At 40.2% G+C, this 22,040-nt stretch overlaps 1 protein-coding gene across 8 annotated transcripts in view; it reads right to left on the bottom strand.

The window, feature by feature from the left end:
* The window catches only part of znf536 (zinc finger protein 536), a 182,783-nt gene that overhangs the window by 95,504 nt on the left and 65,239 nt on the right, over positions 1-22,040 (bottom strand). For 4 of the 8 annotated variants that reach the window (XM_059534267.1, XM_059534276.1, XM_059534319.1 and 1 more), the window contains exon 4: positions 16,268-16,368. The exons of 3 other annotated variants lie outside the window; for them this stretch is intronic. In XM_059534267.1, the coding sequence (XP_059390250.1) occupies positions 16,268-16,329 (62 nt within the window). In that variant the 5' untranslated portion in view covers positions 16,330-16,368. Of the gene's footprint in view, positions 1-2,005; positions 2,119-16,267; positions 16,369-22,040 lie in introns of those variants that run through there. One more of the 8 variants, XM_059534312.1, reaches the window with a different exon arrangement.

Raw genomic sequence — 22,040 nt, 5'->3', positions numbered from 1 at the left:
GGCCAGGAACCCACACCCTTTGGTCATTAATAAACCTTTTAAATGGTGCAGATTGACCCAGTTTACTTATTAGAGAGGGACTACCTAATGACTCAGCACCTGAGCTGCTGACACATTATATTTCACTGTTTCTTGTGGCAGAATGACAGCATCTGTACATGGTTTTCACATGATCTAATGCACAGGAAAACAAATAACAGAACAAATAACAGAACAGCAATTCCGACAACCAGTTGAAGGAACCTACTGGGGTGGTACAAAAATCGCATTTCTGGAGAAAAATACACAAAGGCAAAGAAACCAGCACACACACACACTCAGTCTGCAGTAGAAGACAGTGGGCTTGGAGCACATATTTGCTGATGCTCTCATAAGAACTCTAATAAGGGCCGCCTGTTCTTTAGCTATTTGCTCTTCCTACGCCATGTCGGTTGAAGTCTTATCTCTCCAACATGAATAAAAACACTGAGGCCACTTCCAGTCGCTGCTAAACACACTGTGGGCTGCTGCTGAATGCCATTCCTCTTTTGTCCAGAGCTATAACTCTGAGGAATTTAAAAGAAAAAAAAGGCTGGAATCTGGATGCGAACAATACACTGTAGGTGTATTATGTATTTAAAGACTGGGTGTGTTATAAACACTCTCACGAGTGTAAGCACGTGCACTGCAAATTATATATGGCTAAGCAGTTCTGTAAGGATTTCTGATATTCAGCAAATTGTAATACAGGAGTAAATGCAAGACAAATATAAATCACGGATGGTTCGCTCTGCCAGGTCATCTATTTAAAGCAACGGTCCTCAGACAAAGGCCTAAAAGTGCTGGGTGATGTTTGGGTTTAGTGCGATGCCTTATGACTTTGGCGTTTCTTTGGGTAGCGAGTTGTTCAAATTGGCTTTGTCGACGTCGCAGCAAATCCTGGCAGATATCAGACGAGGCCCTTTTTGAATGTGGCTAGCCTTCTGCAATAGAAATCTATGATTTAAGCTAGGCATGATGAGCAGTTGCTCATTTGGAGAGATAACTGCTTGCCCTTTTCTTCAATTTGATTTCTTTCTTTATCTTTACCATATAACAAAGGCAGATAGACAAAGGAACAATGTGAAATGAACTGACAAATCCAGTTTGTTTTTAAACATAGTCTGACGACTGTATGCAAATGAAGTGCATTAATATGCCTTCCTTGCTCCCAAGTCATTTCGTTTTTTTTTTTTTTTTTTTTTTTCTGATTAAAAAGGACATTTCATATAGTTAAAGAGGTGTCATACACTCTCACACACACACACACACACACACACACACACACACACACACACAAACACTCACTTCTGCAGAGGCAAAGTATTAAGTTCATATGTGAATGAAAATGCCTGACACAAATACATCCACAAACAATAACACACACAGTCTGCAATATTTTAAAGAGCATCTATAAATAAATTAAGAATTGAATACATTAATAAATAAATTTGATACTGGGAATACTTTAAGAGAGGCATCACTATGGAACAATTATCAGTAAAGTGCATATTTTCCACAGTATAATTAGCAGAAACTCCAAGCCAAAAGCCTTATCTCAAACGAAACAAAGTCATTAAAATCTAAATAAATCTACTCTTATACATCGCTATGCTTAATGCATATCTGAAAATGCCTCTGAACCAAATTTGCAGAACAGCAAGCACATTTGGGGACGGGGGCGGTGGGGGGGGGGGGGGGGGTGGCAATTTGTCAAAATGCATACATTGTCATTTTAATTCAAAATAAAGCTTAAAAAATCTATGCGCTATTCGCTTCTTTATGTTTTCATGTGGTTGCTCATTTATAGCTATACCTAGAAGCAAATTTAAAACACTCAACTTCATTTATAGCACATTTAAGGTTTCAGCGTTCTGCCTCTTAATACATTTCTTCAGCAATGCACATCTCTGCTATCTGCATTTGTAGAATGCCCTGCAAAGTTTCAGTACCTATCCTTCCTCTGTTAGAAATGTTAATGCCTCACCTATTTGGATCAGTGCCATTGAGTCATGGCCCACAGCATGTAGGCCTGACAGCAAACACGGTGGTGGCTTCTTGTCCCAGACCCCCTTTCTCCCTCTTCCCCCTCCTCTCTCCCTCTCCCTCACTCGCGCTCTTCAGGCTGGGGCAGCTGGGTTAGCCACGAGCTAGACGAAACGATCGAGTCTCAGCGGCCTGATACTACCTGTCACACGTAGTGTAACTGCAGCAGCGTGCTCTAATTAACGCGTGCACCGCCGCCGTGTCTCTTGAAAAGCCACTGAGACTTCCTTTAGTGCACTGTCACACAGGGCCCAGTGGCATGCAGCTTTACAGTCTGTGGTTAATACTGAGCCTTTCAAGCAACATGGCAAAACAACCGGATTTATGTCTTATCTTTACCTCACTTTACATCACATTTTGCTCCTTTTGCAAGCTCTGCAAACCACATTTTAATTAGAGGGTGCACATGGCATCATCAGATGATGTCCTTCTCTTCTTTTCTTTGCTTTGTCAAGCTGGCCATTGTTTCAACACCAGAGAGCACACAGTGCGATTTATGCCTTAGCATAACATGCTATGAGCATATAGCATGATCTCTATATCACCATGAGAAATGCAAACACACCAGTGCACTTTGTGATTCAAGTGGCAAATGTGATGCACTGATGTTAAACAAAGGTGCATATAAGATATTTGAACTGATTGTGGTTTCTGATAGAGCCTGCAGTAAGAATTGCAAAGTGCATGAATATATTTTGCATTATCTGGCAGTTAGATAGCTTTCGGGAGAGCTAGGCTTTGATTTTGGAACGTCAAGGTGAAAACGACTAAATTAAGGCCTCTGTAGCGACAAAATATGACATTAAACTTGAGGTACCTGTGTGCATTCACGTCCTTGAGCTGGTCCTCTAGTGGCTTCTCGCAAATCAACATGTAGGGCAGAATCAAGGTTTCCGTATAACACACATACACACGCACACAGGTAAACTTTAGCCTTGAATGGACTCTGAACAAAGAGTTTTTAAGTGTACTGTTAACCTCAAAGAGGAAATTTAACCCATTTAATCCTTAAATGTTCTAGATTACACAGCATGTTCAAGCCCTAAATCAAATAACACAGAGCAGATCTGGGTCTTCAGGGCTTTGCGTCTTGATATAACATAATTTTGGTGTCCTTCTGCATCCTTGTTTGGGAAAAGTATGTGCACATTTACAGAAAATTGTGGTTTGGAGGGGGGAGAAGGCAGTGACAAGTAAAGCAAACTGAAGTCAAAGTATTCACAAGTTGAAATGAAAATAAAAATATTGATCGCGATGCCATTAGCTGCTCTGTTATTGTGAAGCTTTATCGACCAGGATCCATCGACTAATTATTATGCAGTAGCTGATTAATTAATTATGAAAGAGGTCATCGTTATTGATAAATCAATCATTATTTACAGAAAGTGCAAAAGTCATTTTTATTTCCCCCGAATCATTAGTGGACCCCGTATAAAACAAAAAAGAATGAACTCTTTGATGTTTGAAAATGGCTGCCATATGCTGCATATTTAATGGATGGAAACAGCACTGCATGCTATGCACCTATGGGAATATGGCCAGAAATGCACAACAACAAAATCATAAACTGATAGCGATAGTTAAAATCATTGCACGTTTATCAGCGAAGTCCGATCTGTCCTTCTCTCTCTCTCTGCCTGTGTTTAGTCTGTTGCAGGTGGTCTTCAGAATAGTTCTAATTAATCCAATAAAACGTGGCTTGTTTTTCTTCCTCCCGATGCTCTTTGACTGAACTGGATTATTAGTGGCTGTAATGAGGCATTAAGCAAAGGTTCCCAGCACAAGACCGAAACTGAATCAAACAGAAGAAATGCACGCAGCCTGAAAGGACAAACTTGTTCTCATCCAGCAAACAGCTCTCTGCATGATGCAGGTTGTTTTCTTATTTGTGGTTAGACAGTAAGTGACCTAATTATACCTAGTTCATAGGTTGCAAAGCCACCACAGACAAATTGTTACAGTTACAAATACACATGGGTCGCATCGCCTTCCTCTCTACACAGCTCTCTTCTGTTAGATCAGCCTGCAAAACTCTCTCAGTCTCTGCCGGTGTCTGTCTGGCACAATATGTCATTGAGAGCATCTTAAGAGAACATTTCAACAGGTAGTTCAGCTTTCAGCTCATCTCTACAGATCAGTATGAGCCCTTGAAAGGATGAGCAGAGAGAAAAATGCTGCTGCTTTTATCCTGTGTGTCTGACAGGCTTGTTGGGATGCCAGGGGAGGGAAGATCAGTGGGAGACCAAAGAATTCCCACAGTTCATTGTCCTGGCCTGCTGCATCCTCATCCTCATCATCATCCAGAGCCGGCCTGAAGCTCAAAGCCTCCCTTTATGTTAAACATGTGCAGCATTATCCCGAAGACCAGCAGATGTGCTCTGTATGTACGTGTATGTGTGTGCGAGAGAGGTACAATGGTAGTCACAGCATGTCAAGCCTCCTGTCTGTAGATCTCAGACTGTGAGAGGGGAAAAAAGATGGATAACTGTGAGCATTTGTTAAATTGTAGAGGGGGTCTGTGCATAAAAAGTGGGATAGCGACAAAGAAAAGTGCTACGCTGTTCACCTCGCTCGCAAACAAAGAAAGAAACAAAGTCAAGTGACCGGCGATGAAGGCTAAAATAGCGTAAAACATACTTTACTAAAGGTCAACACGTGACGATTCATCTCTAAAAATTTCCCTTGTGGTTTCCGCCCACAACTATGGAGAAATTTCAATTGTGCATGAGGTTGCAGACACTAAAGGCAGAAAAAGAATCGTTTAACCTTGTCTGACCTGAAGATCTTTTGGCAGCCCCGTCAGAAACACAGGGATGTGTCTTCGTGGCAAGGCCGAGCGAGTCGTGTTCGAACCAGCCGTCACGCATGACTACACCTCAGCACAGAAAAGCCGAAAAACAATGAGCGCAGTGTGGCGATGGGCAAAAGGGCCATCATCCAAACCTTACATCATCTTTTCTTCTGCTCAGGACAGCAACTCTGGGACAATGCTGATGGATACTACTAGAAATCCTTAAAAAAAAAATTATAATTCAGGCCTCCATTGTTAGGACTGAGCGCTACACCCCTCCACCAAAACTGCAACTGTTGTGTTGTATCAAGCTCTGAACTTTAAAAGATATAGCTGACCCAGAAATGTAAATTATGTCATCTTTCACTCCCCCTCATGTCGTTCCAAACCTGTATGCTTTCTGTAGATCACACACATAAATATATGTTGAAGAGCATTCTGAATGATCAAACCTGCACTGTTTGCTTCTTAACATGTAGACAAAATAATTTTTTTATAATATCTTGTGACATGTTTTACAGAACAAAAAAAAAGTCCTTATTTGGGGGTGAACTATACCTTTAAGGACACCAAAGAGGAGCTGGCTTAATGCGATATGAAGCTGTATCACAATCACTTATTTGACTGTCTGAAGGTGACAGTCTGTTTTCTCTCGACACCCTCTCTACCTCTCAGCTGCGGCGAACAAAGATTACCTTTGTGGAAAACTTAAATGTCAATGTAACCCCCAAATAAGTGAATATCAGAAATAATTGCTGTTTTCTTCTCGCACATGCTGGTTTTGTGCGTATGAGTTTTGCATAATGACTCCAACAAGGGGTGTTGTTTTGACAGGTGCTGAAATCGAGTCGAGAGGAGAGGGAGACAAGGTTCAATTTAGTTTGTGAATCTTTTAATTGTTGCATGGCTAATTAAAATAAAAGAGAAAAAGGGAGAAGAGAGAAAGCGAGAGAGAGAGATAGAGAGAGATGTGACTCAGTGTTTCATGCTGCATGTGTGCATACATCGGTCCCGAATTGTGCTCAACGTAAGACAGACAGTATAGGAGAGAAAAATCTGCTGCTACTTCAACATACTTACCAGCTCTTCACAACCGCAGCCTGTAGTTTGGAGTTTTCACAAAACAAATGTATGGCTAATTAGAGATACTCATTAAGGGAGGCAAGTCAAGTAATTATTTTACATCATGCCGCTGTTAATTGAATGATTCTTCAATGTCTTTTGAAAATATCTCCTTTTTTGTCTCTCCTTTTCCCCCCACACACAGAAAGAAAGGCGATAAGACTATAAACAGGTACCGTGGCCATATGCTCTTGAATGAAAAAGCACTTCTGTCGCAGTAAATGGGCTTTTTAAGTATTGAACCGCTGCATGTCTTTTTAATATGGCTGATGTTAAATCTTCTTTATTCTGTCCCTTTGATAAACTCCCAGAGCTATACTGAGAGAAAGTTTCATTTTTGTGAGAAAGTCTATGCGGAGACGTACAGTTACGCAAGCGTTCTCTGTCCATAGCACATGTTTTTAAAAACATCCTGTTTAAGAAAGCCACTGATCTTATCAAAGCCATCAGGAAGTCAGAGTTGACTGGAAATGCTCACGACTCCTTATATATGTTAAAATATTTAGTTTTTTTTCTTTTACTTCGTTTGATTTGTAATTCTTTTTGTCTTCTGCTCTATTGTTTGACTGGGAATGGTAAGACGAGATAGGCCTACTAAAGCTGTGTTTCTTCTCTCCACGGTCGCTCATCACTGCAAGGAGAAAAGGAAGAGAGTATGTTAAAAAGCCTCTCTTTATTAATAGAAAAGTGTGTTTTATTATGAGCTAACTGTGAAGGGAGGAAGTGTGAGTGGAATGGGTGGACTCTGGAGAGAGGGTGGAGGACCTCAGGGAGATCAGGGCACATGTTTATTTATCAGGCTTTATCGGAAATGGTGAGGCCACAGATCCCAGCAGGATCAGAGACAGAGAGAGAGAAAAACGCTGCTCGACCACAAGCCGGACAGAAAACTTTTACCTCCATGCCAACGTTACGTTGTCACACAACTATGATTAAACGACCAAAGCAGAGCTGGTCAAATCTCAAAGGCTTTTGTTTATATATATGAAAAAAAGAGGGTTTGATTCATGCAACAAAAAAGCTACATTCACTGTTTCTTTTTATGCAGATAAGTAACAAAAATAAGCAGGTGTAGCATAGTCCATAGCTTACTAGATATTTTTCCATGCAAATTGACATTTTATACTCAATGTTTCAAGGACCCATTTAGGGTAACGCACTGAGCAGAACTTAAAGATCAAGTGTGCGATTTTTTTCAATGCTATGAATAAATGAATAAATAAATAATAAAAATATGCAGAGCCATCTATGAGTAGACCATTAGTAGGCTGATATCCCCTAAAAGTGTAAACGCTATCAAAACACTGCTGTTGAGTTGTTTTAAACCTTCATGACCAGCATGACATAGCAACACTGACTCAACCAATAGCAAGTTTGGGACTATTGATGTTTCTGACAAAGTGTTTGGAAAAACTTATCATTACCTAATAATTTCTTTTGATAGCAGTAATTTTCAAGAAGAATGGTTCCAATAATTACATAGACGAGAACTCATGATCCACACTACACTACAGAATAAATATAAGTTATTTTAGAACACTTTAAAAGTGTTACAATTTTTGTTTGCATGTTTGTTTGTTTGTTTGTTTTTTCACTCATAGCACCTCAAAATGATTAACCACTGGTTTAAACACGTTTTCTACAGCATTTAAAAAGAAGGCATAACTCTTACATTCCCTACATTTAAACAATCCACTGTACTAGAAGGAACAAAAGCCTGAGAACAAATTACCAAATACATGGTACCACTACATGGGGTCGAAGCCAAGCCCACTTGCCCTGGAGATCATAGCCTGTCAGCTGAAGCTCCACCTGCGGCATTTGGGCATCAGAGTTTAACTGATGGGGAAGAGACAGAGGCACAGTTTGAAGGGGTCTGGGTTGGCCAGCACACCAGATTCCACACATCTCCTCACTCAGTCCCTTGTTCTTCTTCCCTTGGCCAGCTCAAAACATTCTTATCCACCTCTCTGCCCTCTGTGACCTTGAACATGATAACACATTCATCCTCTTTCAGGGGGGGCTGCCACGGTGACCCGCCGTCAATGGGAGAGGATGCAAGCAAAGGGAGAGAAAGGAAAGATAAGTTCATAAAACCGAGGATGTTTTAGTGAAAAATGACCTCCTGGTATCTCTCAGTCCCGAGAGACATGAGGTGGGCACGTGGCTCTTTCGTTCGAGTGGGGAGGGATTACACATATTCCTCCCTTCATCTGTTTTGGTTTGGTTCGAGCTGCCATGTTAACATGTTGTATATGTTACCATTGCTCACCAGCGCGCCTTGCGTGCTGATCTCCCTATGAGCGTTGCCGGGGAGGTCGTGACCTCTATGCGTAATTTGGCTGTCAGAAGCTACACAGCAGCTGGGTGATAAGATGGGAGGTTTTTATAGTGCTTATACGGCTGGTTTACATTAAAACACACATAAATGTACTCATATTATGAAAAGGGAAAAAAAAATATTAATGAAATTTATCCTTCAATAAAAAAGAGGCAGACACATTTTCTATATTCATTGATTTTTTATTATTTTATAATTTTTTTTTTTTTTTTACCAAAAATACATTTAAAGTTTACTTTATTCTTTATAGCTTTATCTTTATGCTATGTTGATTATAAAATCTTTTAGATAAATAGCAATTGAACTGCTGCATGTTTGGGTACTGTTATTAATTTTTTTAAATGTATATTTCCATAAAAGAGTCAGAGGTTTTCCTGCATAATTTGCAATAATAGCTGAGTCAGAATTTCTTTCATTTGTAAGAAAAATGAACTTTGTAACTCAACTATACAAAAATAAATTGAATAGAATCAAACCTAATCCAAAATTGTAATGAACTTAAATTGAACGGTTGTGAATCAGAATTGAATTAAACAAATGTGTCGATAAACCGCTCTAGTAACCATAGTGACACCTGTTACCCTAGGTTGCCTTACACGGTCGTATTGTAGATCATCAGGTCTCTTTCACTTGATTGGCTGTGATGAAGCCAATCACTGAGCTCTGCCTGTTAGAAACACTTAATATATCTCCGAGAAGAGGCCTCCATCATCTCTGCCTTCTGCTTAACACACACACACACACACACACACACACATACACACTCCCAAACCGAAATGCACACACAGACATGCATACCCTTAACCCCTTACAGGACCTGACACCGGCACCCCATAAACATCATCTGCATTGGTAGAGAGGTTTAATCTTTCACTCTCCGCCATTTCAGAAGACCCTGACTCTTGTTTGTGCAGCCCCCTCCCCTCGATCTTGCCTTCCCTCCATCCCTCCTCCCTTCCTCTCCCCTCTCCCCTCTCCATATTTTCTCTCCTGCATCTGATTAAGTTAACAATGTGGCGTTATTTGCATGCTGATTTGGCGAGGTCCCTCTCCTCCCTGCTCGCTCTCACAAACACAGGGGCTGGATCGCGGTAATGTGATAGCACAGCAGCCAGCCGATGCAATCTCTACCCCTCCTCCAAACCCAGGTGTGTGCTATCCACTTCCCTCTTAATTCCCTCCATGCTCATATTTTAGTCCCTCTTTATTTTTTCTGTCATTCTCTGCCTTGTAAGGGTTGTATTATAATCAAATCTGGTGCAAAAAAAAGGTTGGAGGAGGGGGGGATATCCTGTCTTTTTTTATTAATTATAGACCGCGGCTGATGCGAATGTATTCCGAAAGCATCTTCAAAATAGGTCGGCATACAGTTTTCTATTCTTATCACATTTAAATGTCAACATGGTGCAAAGCTCTACAAATTAGTTCAGGCAGACTTCAACCCCCATTTAACATTTAAAGCTCCGCTCAGTAAGCCCCCAATGTGTGATTCAAATCAGTTTACACACACATAAAAAGGAAGCAGTGCGTCTTTCAAACTTCTCATTTCAATACTGATATTATTGCCAACCTTTTGCCAGAGAATAGGCTGGCGGTGGGGGGGGCATGAGAGCCACGAGATGAAGCAACAGAAACAATGCATTAGCTTTCATGAATTATATATCCGCCTTCATTCTGAGCAGAATCGAGGATTTTCTGAGCCTATGCATATATCCTAGACAGGAATGAATAAATCACGACGGTGGGGTCATTCCTTTTTACATGCATTGAGAGCCATATCGGGATAATAATGTCCACATAAAACACTTACTGTGGCTCATTTGGAATGCAAGCGATGCAAAAATTTCTCCCCGATTCTCATATGTCAATGGAAATGTCCCGAGGAGAGCTGCTGTATCAGGACATTTATTTGTTACAGAAGATGGCAGAGGCGAATATTGAAGGACTGGGCTATTTCTGATGACACCGGAATTCTGACTTGATTTCTGAGCTTAGTTTACTTTACAGCCACAGGTCTATGTCTACCACATAAAAGGAGGGTTGTATTATTAAATGCCAGAGAGGTTATTTAAACACCTTAACATGTTGTAATTCAAGCCAATTGAGAAGCACATCGCGGCTACTCTGTAACCATTGGCGTCTGTTCTCAGAAGACTTCCCTATGCTAGAGCAATGATTCTGTCTCAGCGCCACGGATCGGAGCAGACTGCCCTGTCACTCAGTTGACTCAGCATTATAGGGCGAAGAGGCTGAGGGCCCCCGGGGATGAGTTTCACACCTCTAGCTGTTTTATGCCAACGAGCGCCATTCATGACCCTGCAAGTCTGCTCCAGACAGCCCTGAAGGAGCACTCGCTAGGCATGTGAGGATAGGACATGCTCCTCACGCCTCATTACCCAAACGTCCTATCTGAGTCCCCCAGTTACCATCGGCAGAGCGGAAAAGGCTACGGACGTGCCTCCGTGGCCTTGTATACCCACTCCTTCGTTTTAGCCTAACGTGCTTCCTCTACACCAAGGGGAGCTTTGCTATCCAAAGTCCTTTGGCCAGGATAAGTGTTCTTGTATATTGTCTCAGAGCTGCCGTTACCCAGCTGTCTTTGAAACACCATCTTATAAACTTTATTGCCTGACATGCCTGTCAGATTGGAGGGGAGCCAAAATATTGAACCAGCTACACAAAACATTTACCTGATCCAATTCCCCATTTATTCTTCCATCCGCCTCCAACTGGACATGCCAGTGCAACGTCTTCAACCTTTCCTCGTAAAACAAAGGCAGGCTCCCTGACCGATCCTCAGTCGCCCTCTTTGGCTGTAACTGGAACAGGTCTTTTAAACGTGCTATAAAGGCTATTCGCTCTAAATCTGCTCTGGGTGTGCCTAATATGTCCGCAGCCAAATGTCAAAAGAGTTATATATCCCTTTATGCACAGAAGGGCCCTGAGGGCTTTAATTGACGATGGTCTAAAGGGAGTTGAGGAGGGGTGAAGGAACATGATGAAAATGAATACTGTTCATTATCAGACAAACAGAGCCCAATGGCGCTCCTAAAATTGGCAGGGAGCGAAGATTTCCCAATGTTAAAGCACATTTGTCCGCCGAGTAATTATGGGACTGAACTTTCCATGGCATTGTTTCAAAATTATGAAGAATTATGCATTCTTCACATTTAATGTGTGTGAGTGGCAGAGGGCTGCCAACTGAAGCCCGTGTGAGTGTGTGCGTATAGTCGATCTAATATAAGCCAACACTCTATGTAATTGAGTTAATGCAGGTATAAATGCAGGTCTGCTTCACTAGGTTACAAAATCGAGTCCCAGCAGATTAGCTTTTAACTTTAGAGGTGTATTACTCTAAACTAGTTTGTCCGCGCAATACGCTGTCTCAGTATCTTCTGCTTTCCAAGCCCAACGTCTGTGATATTCCCACTCTCTGTGCTGCGCTCAAATATTTATCAAACGGAGGAAGGGAAGAGAGAGCCCTCTCCATCCCGCTACAGTCATTTACCAATTATTTTGAGTACCTGCTGACAGGTACGTGTCACAGTCAGCTACCCTTCCCCAGTCCTTCTCCTCACATGATTTACCTTTCCCCCTGCTGAGGAGGAAGCCGCCAAGCTACAGGCAGGGAGACAGAGGAAGTGTGGCAGAAGAGGGCTGCTGTGGCATACAGCTGAAATTCTCACGCTTTGATTCAGGGAACAGTTGATTCAGAGGAGGGAAAAAAAATCTCTTTGTCAATGCATTAGAGGCAGAGAATGACAGAGGAAACATAGAGGCGAACTGACAATTGGGTCGGAATAGAAAACAAGCTCATTAAACGAGGAGAGCGATATACCAACAAAACACCTATCAAGGTCTGTCACTGGATATTCTAGCATTTGAAGAAAGAAAGAAACAAAATGTGCAAAAGCGTCACACACACTTTTGGCAGTGTGCATTTCAGTCTACATTAGTGTAAAGTTGGAAAGCTGAGGGGACTTAAAATGTCTTTTTGTTGTAGGGCTAAAAAAAACTATGTTCTCTTTAAACAAGAACAAAACCAATTATGTTTCTTGTGATTTCTTATGTATGTGCAGGTCCAAGAGACTTATGTGTATAATATAATATATATATATATATATATATATATATATATATATATATATATATATATATATATATATATATACAAGAGTGTTGTGTGTGTCAGCCATCCTCAGAGCAAGGAATAAATGAACAACTCTCCAATGTGTGTGTGTGCGCATACACCTCCTCGAGGGGGCACTTCACAACACTATCAACGTTCTCTGTGCTCCAAATTGTCTGCTTTCTGTCTTTTGAGAAGCAGCAATACTCTATGAAAAAAGCAAAAGTACAAAAAGAGAGAGAGAGAGAGAGAGAGAGAGAGAGAGAGAGAGAGAGAGAGAGAGAGTAAATGAAGGTAAGAGACTGGTTAAATTGGTATTCTCTCTCTCCCTCTCTTTCATTTTGAGTGTCAGTGGCTGGATTATGACATACAGGTTTGAGATTATCAGAGGAGAGATGGTGTACAGCAGTGCTTCTAAACTGGTGGGTCATGACCAAACTGGGTGAAGTGAAAGGTATGTTTAGATAATATAATGATAAGCAAAAATAATTGTGCATATTTACGACAAATAATACACATGCTTACCAGGGTACAAGAAAACAATTCACAACTTCATATCTAAACTTGACATCCACTTGGTTTCTAGTCCTAAATCAGTTGAGAACCACTGCCATACAAGACCCTGGACCCTTGATGGAAAAGACCTCAATAGGAACATTTTATATATATATATATATATATATATATATATATATATATATATATATATATATATATATATATATATATATATATATATATATATATATATATATAAAGGCTTTTATATCATATTATCTTAGAAAAGTAGAACAAATATAATTATTACAATAAAATAAAATATTATTTTTTAATTCATGGACTTTTTTTCTGTTTTTATGCACATAATAGTGGAAGAGAACAGAAAGTGCTGTGAGCCAGGTTTAAACAAATTTTTCATATGAGCTCAATGTTAAACTCCTAGGGCCCTATTTTAACGATCTAAATGCAAAGTGTAAAGCGCACGGCGCAGGTGCACTCAGGGCGTGTCCAAATACACTTTTGCTATTTTAACGACGGAAAAATGGTCTGTGCGCTGGGGCACATTTTTTGAATGGGTTGTCCCTATTCTATTAATAAGTAATGGGCGTAACGTTCACTAAACCAATCAGAGTGTCATCACCCATTCCCTTTAAGACCGAGATGTGCTTGCGCCATGGCGGATCGCTATTTACATGGCGAAATTGGTTGGTGGAAAAGCTGAACGCTTCCCAAGCGAAGAAACCGATCTGCTCGTGCGCGAAGTTAAAGCGCGCGAACAGATCATCTACGGGATAAGCAGGAATCCACCAATGCTTCCTGAGGTGAAGAAGGTGCGGGATGATGCGTTGGATGCAGGCTTTCAAATAGCTCCATGCGCGATGAGTCAGTTAATATATGTGTGTTTGTGTGTGTGTGTGTGTGTGTGTGTGTGTGTGTGTGTCTGTGTGTAATTTTTCAATTAATTAGTCAATTTTATTCATCATTACAAGTAGTAATAGGTTGAATTGCAAATAGGTAGCCTAATTCTAATGCACGCAATGACTATCCATCATTGCATTTTTATATTTATGTAGCCTACACAATAATATTCTTTTACACTGTAATCCTTTTGTTTTTAATATTTGGCATGTTTGTGTGTAATAAGCAAAGTCAACGCGCACTGTGGACCCGCCCAGAGGCCAACGTATTCTTAAAATAACAAAAGCACATTGCGCCATTGACTTTAGACCGGGTTTGAGTTGGTCTATGGCACAGTCTATTTTCAGCTCCTTAAAATAGCATTGCGCCAGCAATGCACCTGAACACACCTCTTTTTTAGACCAGCACGCCCATGGGCACAAATGCATTTGCTAATTAAACGACATGGCGCTGGATGGGAAAATGTGAATGACGCCGGACTAAAACTAGCAAACACACTTGCGCTGCGCCTTGCATTGCATTGCACGGGGTGTATGATATGGGCCCATAACCTTTATAAATATCATTAAGTTATCTTTTTCAAAGTTCAGACATTCAGCTCCAATTCATGTTGTTCTGAACCTGTATGACTTTCTTCTGTGGAATGCAAAATATGATATTTTGAAGAGTGATAAACAATAACATTTTCACTAAATGAACAAACAATTATTTTTTCTGTCATATTCCACAGAAGAAATAGTCATACATGAAACAACATGAGAGTGAGTAAATGATGACAGAATATTTATTTTTCAAATAGTTATTTTTTATTTTTAAAATCTCTTTAAAATGAATGTATGTATTCTCAGCCCCATACACTTATGCAGTACTCTGACCCTAACAGTACAGAGAGAGAGAGAGAGATGCAGGCACTCTGTGAAGCTCACTAAGACATCTCTATTATCTAGTGTGTGACTTGCAGATATGAAGGAGATGTGTCTGCCAGCTGTGATGTTTTCCATTTTTCTGCACTTCTAGAACTACTACGTGGTTCTAATCCCACATCCTACCAGTGACCCAGACCCGCAACATTACGATCCTATCGGGCTGCACACGATATGCCTCTAATTGAAAAAGGCCCTGCACCATGTCTAAACCTCTCCTTGCAACTCCAGCGCATGTTGTGTCTGTATGCGGAATCGGATCTGTAAGAGGCTTACGCGCTCGTGTGCATGTCTGTGTGAGTGTGTTATGCTAAGCATGCATGTGCGTGTATGTGCGATACCTTTAAAACAGAGTAGATTGATATTTGAAACAGCCAGGAAAGGGAAGAAATTAACCACCTTTACTTAGTTTTAATTACAACAAAGTCCACCTCTGTTGCAGAGAACTAAAAATTCACGCAGGGTTTCCCTGTGGGACTGAAGTTAGCATGCCTTACGGCTGCTCGTACCTCAAACAAACAAACATACACAGACACACACACACACACACACACACACACACACACACACACACACACACAGGACAACCTAAACCTTAACACCAGAAATAAAACAGGCCATACATCCTTACTGTGTATTTTGGGATCTCAGTCTAATTCAATAAGATAATGCTACAAAAAATTCTACATTAAAAAAGAAAGAAATAGAAGAAAAGAAGGAGAAAAAAAAATCAAATTTGAAAGGAGAGAGCAAAAGGCACAGGGGAATATTAGATGAATCCAGGTCTTAGGGGTGTTCCAGCGAGTAAAATAAGGTTGAACCTCAATAGGATCAACATTCAGGGCAAAACTGCAATAAAAGTAAAAATGTGACAGGGAAAATGATCTGTAATTAGGACAAACAGCACTAAAAGCAAGTTCAAAGATAATTGTTTTTGGAGGGGCGTGTGACTGACTGCCAGGATTCCCAGGGTGGCCAGTTTGCTTGCATGAAGATTGAAAGTGAGAGAGAGAAGGAAAGGCTACATGATAAAAGAAAGCAAAGATGAAGGACTCTGCAGAAAAAAAAAGGTTAAGGAGGAAGGAAGAAACACTCAACAGCAGGACAGAAAGAGAAAAAGTGAGAACTTAAACTGAGCGAGGGGGTGAGGGAAAGTCAATGAAGGTAAGATCAGTTCGTTTGAGAAAAAAAAAAGAGTGTGAGAGAAAGTTAACAAAGACACCCTACCGAACAAGCACCAATCCATCATAAGACCAAGCATAAAAAACAACAAGTGTCCCAACACCCTTATCCCCACACACATCTCCACACAAAGACTGCTATTGTTGTCGGTTTTCACAACACTATGGCCTTTGATGGATTCTGCAAGCTAAAGAATAGCGACACAATAGATGGCAGGGGTCAAGGTATAAATGTATTATGAATTAGATCTTTTAATGTTTGTAAAACAGCCCAGGCTCCACGTTTGTATTAATCACCTGAGGTGGGTGTTGCGTTCCCAAGGAGTCAAGGGAGGAGGGACCTGCAGGACATCCTTCATAACTTTACATGTCTCTCTGTCTGTCTGTGTATCAGGAAGCTGAAAAGCAGCAGGAAATCATGACAATGTGAAATGCAATAAATGATATAGTTTTATTTTATCTGCAAAACTGCCCAGACAGCTATCTTTTTTCTCCCATTTCCTCCCCGTTAGATGAAGTCACACTTGGCGTGTGTGAAACAAGCATAATTGTGCTTGAACTGACTCAGGCGAGACCTAAAAATACACACAATGGCAGAGAGATGAGCAGAGACAGATAGAGAGAAAGAGGGCCGCTTGTCCTTTAGCAGTGCGTGCATTCTCCTTATTTTCCCACACATTCCAATAACACTGGAATAAACGGATGCGAGAATTAAACCTCATTGTCCGCAGATATGTCCTACTATATTTAGTCCGTGTTTTTAGTCCGTGTTGGAGGATGCTCTGGGGTCGCTTTATCGACAAAATATTGTCGGCAATGCCGTATCCGTCTCTATCTGTGCGTGTTTGAAAAGAAAAAAGGACAGAAAAACAGTTCATCCGTGCAATTTTTGCAATTAAAACAGACACAAAAATAATTATTCCGGAGCACACTCGAGCGACACATCCTGAATCCACGAAGCACGGATCACGTGTTTTATAAAAAGGTTAATCAGTTGTTAATCAGAGGATTAATAACTTGTTATTTTCTTTACAAAACCATTAATATTATGCCATAAATATTTAATGCTGATGGGTGTGTGTGTGTGTGTGTGTGTTTTTCATTGGGCGGGGAACAGTAGACTGTGAGAATTCGCAATCCACACGCTAATGTGCATTAATCATGCTTTGTTAAAGACAAATAAATACCTTCATGTTTATTAATACAACCTCGGAGACAACAATACACTTTACATTATTTAGAAAGTTATTAATAAAGTATTTATCAGCAGTGCCACTACAGGACTGAGAAGGCTACAAGCAGGCTAATGTACGTATCTCACAGTCTTAGACCCTCAGGATAAGGATTATTATGATTTAAATGGTGGTATTATCACTTTAGGATGGGGTTGAGGTGGCTGAACCTGAAGTCTTGCACTTTTAGGTTATACAGGAATCCAAAAGTTTGGATTTGAGAAAAGATGTTTGGTTCTCTACTGAAAAACAACAACAACAACAACAAAAAATCCCTGCCAATCTGCTAATCAAAGCAAAACAAATATTGCATTTCTCTCGCTCCATTTGTTTGAACGAATATATCACATTCCCAAAATACTCATTCTCGGTTCAAATGTAATTAAATTGTGCCTTTAGTGAAAACATGCAGTGGTTCTCCAATTAGTTCTGTTTTTGTCATTCAAAAAAACAAATAAATAAATAAAAATAAAAATACTGGACTTGGGCACGCCCAAGGCACTGTCGCTTCCCGGAACTGTGTGTTCAGTAGGTTGAACATCAACGCAATAGTTTAGTTTTTGGTCTTAAGACTATTGATGGAGAGCGCAGAGTATACAAACAGTGTGGGTGTTTTGATTGAAGCGAGTTAAAAATACAATTCTATTGATTTCAACTGTGATAGTGTTTGAACAACAGGAAGCGTGAGGGGTGCATTATGATGGCACAGACTCCGTGATTGACTGATTAAAGAACTATACATGGTGCTTTGTAAAAATAATGATGTGAGTATGTAAGGCTGGAAGTGTTTGATTTAAATTGCCCTGAAACTGTTAAGTACTGTAGTTTAAGGTAAATTGCTAGACAGAAAGATAGCTGTCAAGACGAAGGAAGATGTTTCTCCGCAGTTTGTTTTCCCCTCCTTACACACTTTCGTTTTGGCTTTGATATTTTTTTAACCCTCAAGACCCTTTTGATATAAAATTTATCCTTGTTTGAGTATAATTTTGAGCTTTAATCTTATGAACAAAAACTGAACAACACACTTTAACTGCTGTCCTAAAAAAAAAAAAGCTTATTTAAATGTCAGAATGAAATAATGAAATAAATATATAACTAAATAAATAAATAGTCAGTCCTATTCTTTGTAGTTTATTATTATTTTTATTAAATGTGATTAACAGGAATAAAAATAATTAAAGCAATGATATGTTTAAATGATGCATGAAATTATGAATAAAGAAAAATTTGATTTGGCCAGAGAGAGTGTGTGTTTGTGTGTGTGTGTGTGTGTGTGTGTGTATACATGTATATAAACATGCCCTCGTCATATATATATATATATATATATATATATATATATATATATATATATACCTCCATCTTTACACTTAAAGAAAATATGACAACAACATGAGGGTTAAGGCTCATGACTCAAGGCTCAAGACATGTAAGAGACCATCACTGAACTGACTTAAGAAAATTTTTTTTATTTTCAAACAAATATGGGTTGTATTTCAATCAAATAACTGAATGGATTTCCACAAAATGCAATCCATCTAGCTGTCAATGCATCCATCCATTCTCTCAGCAATCTAGTAGTGGCCCCGTGCCGTCAAAATATAAATAAATATAAATAATGCACATCTACGTGTCTTTAATGGATATCAGCTGAGAACATCTTGAGTGAAACCTCTACAAATCTATGAGCCTGAAGCCATTGGTGAATAATTGTTGAATAAAATGTTTGCTGTGCTTCATACTCTCTTTCACATTAATAAATGGAAAGCGTGGCCATAACAGCTTTTATAGAGTCCTCCGGACCAGGCGCCCAGATGGACTTCATCAGAGAGAGAGAAAAAGAAAAAAAACATCTCCACAATGCCACCCCACATGGCATTTAAACCAACTTCACCCCATTGTCTCAAACAAACAGAAAACCACACAGAAAGAGAGAGCGAGTGAAGGAAGAAAGAGCAGGAAAAGAGCGAGCCGCTGCCAAAAAAGAAGCCTGGAGAAAGTGGGAGAGAGATCCATTTTGTGTTTCGGTTAAACACTGATTTCATCACTGGACTAAAACACATAACTTTAAAAGCGAAATCAAATATTAAAAATGACAGGCGGTATAAGTATGGTGAGTGAGCCGGGGTCACGGAGGGAGGAGGCGCGGGCGGCTTGTCAGCCACTATCTGTCAGAGTGAATTAGAAACAATCAGGGGCGACTGAAAGGGAAGGTGATTGTTATTAAGCAGCGGGGCTGCGAGCAAGCTCCCCCAGATGTGGCCATGCATATAAAAGAACAGGAAGCCAGCAGTTTAATTCAGGAAGCGCTAGCGAACACGGCCTGCACAAAGGAGGAAGGAGGAGGGGGAGGGATGAGAGCAGGAGAAAAAGGCCTTTTGTTACTAATAAGCTGGAAGTTACTTTGATAACAGGCAAGGGTTAGGCACCGGAATAAAGGCGCCCCCCCTTCCCCTATGCGAGCGCTCACTTGTTTCATCCTCAATTCATATTTTCAGGAGGACAGGCCACACCAGTCAGTCAATATCTGCGGGGGAATATAATTGGACTGGAGAAATAAGGGGTGAAATGTAGATAAGTTGACCTTAACAAGGGTGAAGAGAAGAGACAGCCACAGCCATATATCAATTACCCAGCTGCGATCACACGCTGATGATGTGGGAGAGGGTTCAGGACGGACAACCCCTCCCTCCACCGTCTCCTGACGATCTTCTGTCTCTCTTGCTCACTCTCTCTTTGCCACCAGCCCGGGGAAGCTCCTCTGAGGCAGCCATCATGGTCGAAGATTGTCGTCAGGGGCGAAGGGGGGGTGTACAATATGTTTTTTCAAAGGGAGCGGAGGCTTGATTTGAATGATAAGAAAAGACGCTAATCTGCCACGCTATGGCCTCAAAGGCACATCCACTCTGACAACACGACCCTCCCGCCACATGAGGAAATGCACGCTCACATAAAGGGGCCGAGGACTCCGTCGCACATGTCCAAACACAGCCGCCTAGCAGCTACAAACATCCAGCACATCAAACATGGCTACTTTCACGCAACTCTGACAGTGGTGACACCGGGCTGCCAACTTCTCTGCTCAGAAAAAGAAGAAACAGAGGACTTTGGTTAGACGGCTCACTCTGATAGTTAGCGATCGTACAACGCGCTGTTAATATATGTAAGCTTGCATCACCCTACGTGGCGGAGAGTCTCTAGAGAGAGCGGTTTTGTTTGTTCTCCCCAGCCTGTCAAGAGAGACTGCTAACTTCAGCTATGCAAATACTTCACCAGCCGAAAAAAATAAATAAAAAATGAAGAGTGTCATTCGAAAAGTCTCTGTCTTTCTTTAAATGACGGCAACGCTTTGATTTTCAGCTTTCTTTGTAGTGTGAGATATCTATGGAAATTATCCTTGCCTTGAAATTTTTTCTTCTTGCTTTTTTTTGTGATCCTGTAATAGCTATAACTGCTAAATAAAAGCCATGTTTTCTTCAGAGATAGAAAAGCAGCAGATTCAGAAACATGTCACCCGTCTCTGTTTTTTAAGCGTGATGTGAGGATCCGTGACTGGAGGGTTGTGGTGTTAAACATGCTATTGCTAAATATTACCTCAGGGAGTAACAGTGTATGTATATACAGTATATAACACCTGAGAGAAGGAGAGAAAGAGAGAGGGAGAAGTGAGGGGGAGTGGAGCATGTTACAAAAATCCAGGCGAGACACATATGGACTGATAGCGAATTAGCGGAAGAAAGGAAAAATGTTGGAGAAGTTTGGAGAGAATGAGAGAACAAAAGAAGGGTGGTTAGAGTGATAGTTCACCTAAAAATACAATCCTACATCCTTAACTCAAACATGCTCTGTGGAACGCAAAACAGGAAATGTAGTAGAATATCTGAGCTGCTCTTTTCCACACAGTGAAAGCAGACTGGAGATGTCAAGCTCCAAAAAAGAGCAAAAATGCCTAATTACAATGTATAATTCATGTTCTATAAATTTGGTCCTTATGGCTAATGTGCTCTACATCAAGTCTTCTGAAGCTAGTGAGCAACAGTTATCACTATAAATTTTGTGATTGGTGGATTATTTTGGGGGGCAAAATCATGGATTAAGTTGTTTTTACCATGAATTCCACTAATAAAATGGGTATATATATATATATATATATATATATATATATATATATATATATATTATTCATTTTGGGTGACTGTTCCTTTAAGGAAAAAGAAGCAAGATTGTGAGATTGATAAAGTTACAATGAAGAGAGAGAGATGGTCCATGTAGTCCTATCGTCTCTTCTCCTCTCAGGACATGTCTTAGATTTCAGTGTGATTAGATAGTCAGGGATAGAGAGATGTTCTGAGGGAGTATTAGTAATTAATCACTACTGAAGCTGGGATTTCCACTCTCACTCTCTCATCTACACACACACAATGTTCCTTTACCCATTCAACAAAACACAAAGAGAAGGAAGAAATACCAGAAAATAAAATAAATAGAAATAAAAATAGCAAAACAATACAACAAAAAAGCATTAAGCAGAGGCTTAAGAGGGAAACGGTTCGCTTTGTGCCATGTGCTAATTATTACCGTACCCATAATAGGCTCCAGTCTCCTCCATAGATGATGTCTTAACACCAATCATTACTGAATGAAAGGATGACCATAAAAAAATAAATAAACAAAAGAGTGGCCTCCGCTTACAGCTCTCTTACCACCCCTTCACAATCTTTTTTCTAATTTTTATTTTTTTTATTTTCTGTACTATGAATAAATTTAGACCGTCCCGGACATGAAAATGTCAAATACCTAAAATACACCTAGGCTAAATAGCATATAAATTTTTAATG

Source organism: Carassius carassius, chromosome 3 (assembly GCF_963082965.1).
Source record: "Carassius carassius chromosome 3, fCarCar2.1, whole genome shotgun sequence".
In the NCBI taxonomy this organism is placed as follows: domain Eukaryota; kingdom Metazoa; phylum Chordata; class Actinopteri; order Cypriniformes; family Cyprinidae; genus Carassius; species Carassius carassius.
Note: the sequence above shows the minus strand (reverse complement) of the source record. Positions and strands in the feature narration are given on the sequence as shown.